At 35.4% G+C, this 9,722-nt stretch overlaps 1 protein-coding gene across 1 annotated transcript; it reads left to right on the top strand.

Annotated features, from left to right (window-relative positions):
- Window positions 771–8,656, top strand: LOC109231283 (vesicle-associated protein 2-1-like). Its single transcript, XM_019396897.1, has 8 exons — window positions 771–961; window positions 1,155–1,254; window positions 4,520–4,590; window positions 4,696–4,777; window positions 5,655–5,764; window positions 5,866–5,985; window positions 7,600–7,674; window positions 8,338–8,656. Exons 2-8 carry the CDS (start codon window positions 1,197–1,199, stop codon window positions 8,470–8,472), a joined length of 651 nt encoding a protein of 216 aa, XP_019252442.1. The 5' UTR covers window positions 771–961; window positions 1,155–1,196; the 3' UTR covers window positions 8,473–8,656.

Here is a 9,722-nt window from a genome sequence, read left to right on the forward strand (position 1 = left end):
TCCGAAAGATCAATACTTTTATTCGGCACTCAAATATAGAATAGCAAGCAGCAAAAGATGTATTAAACAACATAAAATAATACTGAACCAGTCAGAAACAAAATGGAAAATGTCGCAATTAAGAAATTACGTTAACACGTCGAAGACAACAAAAAACAAAATGAACTAACACGAATATACTGATGCCTGGTATAAACCAAATAATTTAAATAAGGACACATAATTTTAATGTATTTTTGTTTGTAAGTGTCCAATATCCAAAATTTATTAATCTGACTAACTCAAATGTACAAATGATATTGAGAAAAGATAAAACAATATTATCGAAAATAAAATTAATCGACTTGATCTTTACATCAAATTATATAGACTTGTAGTTAAGTAATTTAAGATTATATAAATATAAATATATTAATTAACTATAGCTAATTGAAAAAAATCAAGGACAAACACATGATGATGTATTTATTAATATGACTCGACTAGTAAATTTAACCATTATCAAACTACTAACTGTAATTAAGTGAACAAGTTGAGGACAAATATATATATAATCAATACATTTATTGATATGACTCGAGTAAATTTTAGCCATTATTAAACTATTTAATCGAAGAATTATCCCGTATTTATCCGATGAATAATCAAACTGAAGTGGACCCCACAAAATAGAAGGAGCAACCAGTCCGAACATTCGCTTTTGAATCGGACGTCACTATCCGCACACATTCGCCATGTGTCACGCCATCATTTCCACCACCTCCTCTCCCTCCCTTTCCTCTCTTTCCCCTTTCCCTTGCCCCTCACCTCATTATTGATGATTGATACCCCCCTACCCCCATTACCCCCACACCCACACCACCACACCTACCTGTATAAGAAACCTTCATAACATAACTATTCACTTTTCCCCCCCCTCTTTCTCTTTCTTCTTCTCTCAAAAGCTACACGGATCTTTCAGGTAAAATTCCTTCTTCTCCTATTTATTTTCAACGGCATTCCTATGATCATCAAGTTTTCTTTTTTTGGAAACAGTTTTTTTTTTTTTTTGTTTTGTATATTTGCATTTGATGTATTTATCTGTTTGTGATAGAGGATACATTTTGGTAACCTAGGGTTTGTGTATGTGTATGTTTTTGTTTTGTATTTTTTAGGTTCGGTTTGATAGGGGGCTGATCAGCTTGAGGTTCGTAACCATGACTGGTACTAACAACCAGTTGATATCTGTTAGTCCTGAGGAGCTCAGATTCCAATGTAAGCGCTCTCTGTCACACACACACACACACACACACAGATTTTTGTTTCCATTTTTGCGATTTTTTTGCTTTTGTTTTAATTTTATGTCTTGTGATGAGGTAAGTTATTATTTTGATTTGGTTAATTGCAATTGAATGTCATTAAGGTGTTTCAAAGAAGGAAATGGAACGGCCTGTAGAATGTGTCGTATCTAGACTTTGGGGATAAAATGTGAGAGAGAATTAAGAGAAGATGGAGAAATTTAAGGGCAATATGCAGGGTGAAAAAGTTGTCAAATTTACGTTTTATTAGCACTTACAGACTAATGTATTTGAAATTTTATCATAAAATTATGAGCTTTGTGGTGAAATCGTTCAGAGGAAACAAAAAATGAGCTGGTCTCACTACGATCTGATTGCTGATCAGATCTATTTTTAAGCTTATCTCGTGGTTGGGGGAGGGGCAGGGTGGCGGCAGGTAGAGGGTACAAGAAGGTGACTATGGGCTAAGTTGCAGTGGTGAAAGAGATTTGAAAGGACTTCATGTAAGGATATGGTTTTTGCTGTTAATGTTTTCTTCTCGATTTATTTGTGCAAAATATTAGCTCGCTCAACTGTGAACTTGACGGCGCCAAAAGAGTGATTGTTCATCCAATATATTAGGGTGAGTATGTGTGAGATATTAATCAGTATAGTTAAGTTAAACCTTATATGCAGACATAATTTCTTCTGCTATTTTGTGTGTCAAACATGGAAGCCAAAATCTTGGCGCTAGTAGAAATGAACTTGTGAAATATAAATTCCAGAGTTGTTGACTTATTTTCAGGACCAAGTAACTCAGTAAGTTAGATCAGCTGAATGAATCCGCTCTCTATATTTTTCGATAAGAAAGATGATTTTATTAATCATAGTACTAAGTGGATGCTCCAAAATATTTACAGTTCAGAGAATGCACAAAGGAACTATTCTCCACAGTGTTCTGAGTTGCTTCTTTACTTTCTACCCCTCCCAGCTTTGGAAGTTCTCCTTTAGTATCTTAGGCATAGCACATTGCATAAAGATCAAGGAATAAACGCCAGACATACCATGTCTTGCTACAGTTATAAAAAAGTGATTGGAGGACTCTGGAGCACATTCACATATGTAATAGCTTAGTTACGTGGAAGCAACTCCTCTATCATGGCTTTTTTATAGCTAACTTTCCAAAGCAGGCTGCTTTAGCGGAGCTCTTTTGACTTCCTAATGACTTCACAAGGCCACTGTGTTACTCACCTGCATTGATCAACAGGTCATAAGACTTCCTATTCTTCCTTGCTTTCCAGTGTGAGATGTTCCCGTCAAAAGATGTGACTTCTGTTCTTCCAGCTTTGAAGAAGTAGCAACACTCTTTCAATCTCCAAATCCTGGAGATCTCTTGTGAAATTAATTTGCCACCCATTTTCATCTCTGATATCTGCAAAGTGACAACAATCTGTGATGCACTGATGCTAAGATATATAAGTCTTGAATTGTTGCTTCAGGTGCACTTTTCCACCCACAGATCTAATTACAGCATTATTTTGCTTCACTGACCTCATTAAGCTTTCTAAATTAAGGAATTCTCTCAAGTAACAATTTATTTGCCTCCACAATGCCACCCATAGGAGTATTCCCGGGTCTTTTGGATTTTCCATATGACTTTTCCCTTTCAATATTTTCTATTGTAATTCTTGTTGTATATGGAATATCCAAAATCACCTGATAAGGAGACTTCTTTTTGGTACTTTCAAGTTCATTACCCCTATTCCTCCATGTCTTTTTGTAGCTATCATTTCAGACCATTTAACTAGATGCTGCTTCCTCTTCTGAGCTTTATCGTCCCACAGGAAGTCTCTTCCTTTTCCCATCTCATTGGCATTTGCAGCACAAATTAGATAAGTTGGCAATTGGCATACACCTATTACTCCCTCAATTTCATTTTTGTATGATGGTGTTTAATTGGGGACAAAGTTTAAGTAATAAAAAGAAAGACTTTGACACATAAACTAGATGTATATAACATCCCAAAATAGCCTCCAAAGTTTTGTGATTTTCAATGCCATGTCATTCCTATAAGAGTAGTTAAAGGAATGAGTAGTTATTAAGGAAAAAATGAGAAATGTAAAATTAAAGAGCTTAAAATATAGAACTCAGGGACGATGATGCAGAGCAAACATAGGCCCTCATATTGTTAGATTGTATCTGTGGCAAAGGGTTTTGTTACATGAGCGTGTAAACATATAGAACTCAGTCCCAAAAACATAAAGGGCTATTCTTTTAAATATCAGAAAGAATTTTCAGTATGTTTTTATTTTGCAATGACAATAAAAATAGGCCCTCATATTGTTAGAATGTATCAGTGGCAAAGTGTTTTATTACATGAGCAAGTGTAATCCACTATCAAGAGTGATATCAGCAACGACAATAATTTTGGTCAAGATAGAGAAACTGATACAGTAGAAAGGAATATACATAACAGGCATCGTCTATAGAGGAGTATCGTGATATGACCAGATAACAAGTTTGTACCTCATAAATTAAAAACGATACAATAACGAACAATATTCTTATTTTATTTAATTAGCTTAATTTATTTTTTGATCTTTATAGGTTCAGACAATATTAATCATTTTGAATTCAAGTACTAGGTCACTAAAATAGTATTGATATTCATGAGATATTCTATCTACAAATGACAAACAATAACCTTTTTATACTTTATTTGGGTTTTGTACCTCAAATAAATGTTTTAAGAATATACAACAACAACAACAACCCAGTAGAATCCCACCAGAGGGGTCTGGGGAGGGTAGAGTGTACGCAGACCTTACCCCTACCCCTAGAGGGGTAGAGAGGCTGTTTCTGGGATACTGTAAATTCTTTATATCAAAATATACTATTTTGGATACAGTTTTTTAAATTATTGACACAAGATACCACACGCAACAAATGTGGCCAACGGCTTGCTCTTCCAATAATGATTAAAAAAGAGAAGAAAAGGTTGCGCTCCAATAATGTTCATTTGCAATTACAAAAATAATTTTCTTATGCAAAGGAGCATATTCAACAGTAGCACATTTAGACCAGCAACAGGATCAGGATCTTTGTACTTTACACGTTCATTCTCTGAATTTTTTTCTCAGTAAGTTCTTTGGGCTGCACTAAGAATTTGTTTCTTTTTTTCCTTGTTTGAGCCTTTTGTTGGTACTTCGCATGGCATACACTTTCATACATTACCTAATTACTGCTTGGCTTTTCTGTGTTAGTTGAGCTGGAGAAACAAAGCTACTGCGATCTTAAAGTTACAAACAGCACAGAGCATTGTGTTGCTTTCAAGGTATGCTTTAGCTCAATTTGACAAAATCTCACAATTCCGTCATCACTTCTTTAATGACTATTACAACTCATATCTAGGTATATCCTGTATCATTTTCTTTGTTAGGTGAAAACTACTTCTCCTAAAAAGTACTTTGTTCGGCCAAACACGGGTGTCATACATCCCTGGGATTCATGTTTTATACGAGGTGCCACTCCAAATCCTGAAGTTCTATTAGAAGCACTTTAATCTGTTATACCACAGTTAGCTTTGAATGTTTTAGCAGAATATTTAGGCAAACATAGTACTGCATAAAAGTTTATTTACACTGGCACCACCATTTGCCAGAAAATATAATAAAGAGCAGTTGTTGGTATCTTGGTATATAGCAAATGTACGCACAAATTGTTCAAATATTGGCTTGGATTAGCTTACTCCTTTGCTGTTTGGATAAAACTTAGGTAGGATAAATTTATCTTTCAAAATTCTGACTAGGAATTACTTTAATGGCTTACAGTGGTTTGTGTCGGCATAGCCCAATCTTCTTTTCTGTTAAATGTTTGTCATGGCAGATACTACCCTTTGTTTGCGATGATTATTACATCCTTATTATATATTGAGAGACTAGGAACAGGGGTATTATACTAATCATATACTAAAAAAAATCTTAGAACAGGTATTCTTTGACAAATGTTTCTACAATTTGTCCATTTATCATCTGTAACGGTGTAACCTATGTTGCTCGGACATTGCAAAAATGTTGCCGGGTGGGCGTCGGATCCTCCAAAAGTAGTGCATTTTTGGAGGATCCGACACCGGGTAAGGCAACATTTTTGGAGAGCCCGCGCAACATAATCTGTAACGTAGAAATCTAATGTGATGTCTTTATTTACTAAGAGTATGCCTATGCAGTTGGATATCCATTTGGTGCACCTCATTGCACTCACGATTTTCATCTTGTAACATCTGAGTTGTCCATCCTGACACTGACATCCTTTTATGGTTTCATTTATCAAGAAAAATGAATTGACATCCTTTTAATGGTTGGTTTTCCTATATTGTTCTTAACTTTGTAATGTCTCTAGTCACCCTCCAAGCGCAAAAAGAGTACCCTCCGGATATGCAATGCAAGGACAAGTTCCTCCTACAGAGCACCATTGTGAATAATGATTCTGACGAACTTTCTCCCGATACTGTAAGAATTTGGATGGCTTTCTGTATTATGCTTAAAGAGAGAATGCTTGTTATCTTTTTTTTTTTTCACTTTATGCTATTGATGGACATTTCTGAATCCAGTTTAATAAGGATAGTGGAAGAACTGTAGAAGAGTGCAAGCTTAGGGTTGTCTACATCTCTCCTCACTCATCTCCTGGACAATCTGAAGATGCGTTTAAACAAAGTTCTGATGTCAACTCTGTAAGTTCTAAATTCAAGTCATAGTCTAGTTTATTTTTCATGTCCTTATTTTTTTCTTCCAAAAGTCATGCTGCTCGATTTCTTAGGATATATGACAGGTGACGTAAAGTTTCTTTAAAAACATCTGGAGATCTCAAGAAAGTTTTTGTCATATATAACTTGTCATCTTATTTTTTCCCGTTTCCATTTTCCCTTTCCTATATGTGAGAGCCACGTGTTGCTAGATTTTATAAAGCCAGTACTCTTTCTACTTTTCTGTGGATGCTCATTTTGAATGTCTAGATGTCTCTATTTTTTTTATTTTTTTTGGTTTGGGGGTGGGGTGAGGGTGATTAGGTGCTCTAGGTTGTTGCTTTAGTTTGTGACGGGAGGTTAAAGATATTTTTCTGGATGAAAAAGGTGAATGGCAAAAAAAAAAAATTTGAAGAGAGGACAGACTATGATAATTCTTCTGCTTTTTGAGAATAAAATGGTTGTCGAAGAACAGACATGTACCCATCTCATCTCCCCCGATCGTCTTCGTTGCTCGTAACAAATCCTAAGAAGAAATGTTTAACCATTAAGAAATAGAAGATACTACTACTTTTATTTTATAAAAATAGCCGTTCATGTCACTGGCTATTTCCCTCCCTTGAGAAGAATGGGAATCAAAGGAGTTCATGGGACCTGATAAAGCAAATAGGGTGGTGGTATAAAGTTTACTTGATTATTCTTCATCAAAAAGGTTTACTTGATTATTAGGATGTCAAGGATAACAAAAAACAGTGATGATTTATTGTTTTTTTGGATAAGGAAACACTCTACCAGGTTAAGATTCGAACCCCGCCTCAACCAAAAACATTTAATAGAAACATTGATGATAAATTTTCTGGAGGGTTTTGTTATTGTCTCTCTGAAAACGTGATTGCGAGCACTTTTTTCCTTGGTGGTGGAGATACTCGTTCTCCCTGCTCCATAGGAACTACTTGAGGAGAATTAATTTAGAATGGAATATCCTTATCGCGTGACCCTATATGGAGATTTCCATGATGAACAAATCCCCAAAAAAGGAGCAATTGCTATTATTATTTTCAAACAGGATTTCTTTTTGGGCAAGTTGTCTAGACCCGTCAGTCACTTGAAATTCAATGTAACCTGCTTTTCTCACCCATCAGTCACTTGAAATTCGACATGACCTGCTTTAATCTTTTCACCTATCCCCATAGAACCTGGTCAAATCATGGGCCATATTCCATTTTGGAGTACTTTTCAGAACCATGTTGCTTTGTATCCCCAGTTAATGCCAGATGAAGCGTTTCAATATAGAAAGTTCTACTTCTCCAGTTTGAAAAAGAGAACCGTAAATTAGATATTAAATTTAATCAATTTGTCGATGAAGTACTTCCCATTTAGCTTTTGTTACTGACATGTGTAAAGCTCCCTATTGGATATTCTGGGCGAACAAATATTCCACGACCTTCGGAAGGTTTTAGGTTCTAAGCATATGGAGACTTGCACATCATGTAGGTAGAAAAGATTTATCTGTAATCATAATCCCAAGTTTATACATGAGATGGAGAATTTTATCTTCGTCCCAAGTTTGATACCATACTATATGCTTTTGCTTTGATATAGAGTCAAGCATTGCAGCGTGCTAGAGATGAAAGGGATGCAGCTTTCCGACAAACACAGCAGCTGCAACAGGAAGTGGTTAGTGTACTCAACATTTTCCTATTTATTTAGTTGTTATAATTATTCATCCATGTATAGGTATATGCTTGTCCAAATTTTTAATACTAATACATTAGTACATAAGGTGGCTCCATATGCAGAACTATCTGATCAGATTAATCCTAGCTGATATACAAAAAAGCAGCAGAAGTTAAATTGGAAGTGATATGTTGACTTGCTATTAGTTCATTATAATCTTGGGTCCTTATACACAGTCACTAGATAAGGTCAAAAGACATAATAGTTCTGGGAACCAAAAAGAGAAAACCAAAGAGTTGAAAATACTGTTTCACATGGGAAGGAATAGTAACTTGCTTAGACTTTTAGCTTGGCTTTATTTGAAGCAGGCAGGGATTATGCAAAAAGATTTAGACGTGGAACTCAACTGGCTGCATAGAGAAACTATACATCAACCTAATAGAAAAGAGCACAAGAAGAAGATAGCTATAGATCAACAATAATAATCTTACCTTTTGAAATTTCTTGTTTATCTGGATCTACGACTAGCGTTGGTGATGGCTTCATTTGTCCATAATTAATTCTTCGATTTTGAAACTTCAGTTAAAATTCTATCATCTTGCATATATCCATTGGTATATAGTTGGCCACCATTCTCATGTATGTTGCTTCACGAACTTGCAGGAAGTTCTTAAGAGACGAAGAAATCGGAGGGGTGATGCAGGCTTCTCTCTAAAGTTTGCACTCGTTGTGGGAGTCATTGGGATAATGGTTGGGTTTCTATTTAAACTGTTGATGTCTTCACCTTCTACAGAATAGCACAAGTCCCTCCGTTCGTGGATTACAGTTTTTCTTTTTCAGTTTACTGTATAATTTTCTAGTGTTGGTGAACTGAAGAGCTCGCTGGCTCTGTTCTTTCTGTGTAAATTGATCAATTTTTATGATACTTTGTATTCATTCTCACCATTTTTCAGTTCATATATATTTTCTTTTCTTTTGTTTCTTGAAAATGAGCGGCTATTCGCCTGTCTCATGTGCCACAGCGCCAGAATATTGCTTAGAGTTGATTTTACCTTAAATGCGGGGCCATCAGTTCCCATTGCGAGCATTGGTTGCCATGTTACTTCCTTAATATCTGTTGAATTGGAGTAATTAAATATCCTTGATCTCAATTGTTAAATTTTCATCAAAACAACCAGAGTAGATTAACTAAGGAAATACATACACAATACAAAAAAAGTCAGTTTTAGCAGTTTGAATACAGCCAAGGGAAAAATGGGTCTGAAGGTACATATCAGCGATCAAAAGACTTCAATTCAAACCTTTATGTCGCAGAATAATTTCACTGATATTGTGTCCATATTGTCAATTGAAATTTACTTACTGCCTTGTTCATCACGTTGAAAAGAAAAAGGAAATGAAATGTTTCGACACTGGGTTTGACGTAAACGATTATGTCTTAAATTGTATGCACTTCCCACGGAAATTAGTTATTTGATAGTTATGAAATCTCGTTTACAAATTACAAGCTCTTTCTGCAGAACAATTTGCATGTATTGTATGTAAGAGTTAATCATAGACTATAGTACGTGTAGACAATAAATTTGCGTCAAGAAAATAAAATCAAGACCGAAAATATTACAACAATCGTAGTATTTGATTTCAAATAATATGAGTGTACAATCTCTATGATTCCTCTGATTCTACTCTTCGATAGTAAATAAATCCAAGGGCCTTTGAGCTTGATCTTGAATATGTAGGTGTTGCCACGAACGATGATCTTGTTCTTGAGCTTGAGCTTGAGCTTGATTACTTGGACTTGAACTTGATTTGGTCTTCGTCTTGAGCTTGAACTTGAACTTGATTGCTTGAAGCTTGAAACTTGTGGAGGAATTTGCAGCATTTGATACACGAGCTCTTTCTTGCTTCTTGTTATAACTTCTGGTGTCTTTTCTGAGTTACGAAGACCCCTATTTATAGTTGTGGAAGGGAGGAGTCATGATAAGAACAAACTCTTTCCGACCAATCAAATTGAAGTGTGACATGGCCGCATTTGATTGGTCAGAAGA

Source organism: Nicotiana attenuata, chromosome 8 (genome assembly GCF_001879085.1).
Source record: "Nicotiana attenuata strain UT chromosome 8, NIATTr2, whole genome shotgun sequence".
Classification (NCBI taxonomy): Eukaryota; Viridiplantae; Streptophyta; class Magnoliopsida; order Solanales; family Solanaceae; genus Nicotiana; species Nicotiana attenuata.

Bases quoted from the DNA above. Each gene is read 5' to 3' on its own strand.
- LOC109231283 (XM_019396897.1), top strand. From the start codon at position 1,197: ATGACTGGTACTAACAACCAGTTGATATCTGTTAGTCCTGAGGAGCTC. The intron at 1,255-4,519 runs GTAAGCGCTCTC...TTTCTGTGTTAG, and splicing joins TGAGGAGCTCAGATTCCAAT to TTGAGCTGGAGAAACAAAGC. The intron at 5,986-7,599 runs GTAAGTTCTAAA...GCTTTGATATAG, and splicing joins AAAGTTCTGATGTCAACTCT to AGTCAAGCATTGCAGCGTGC.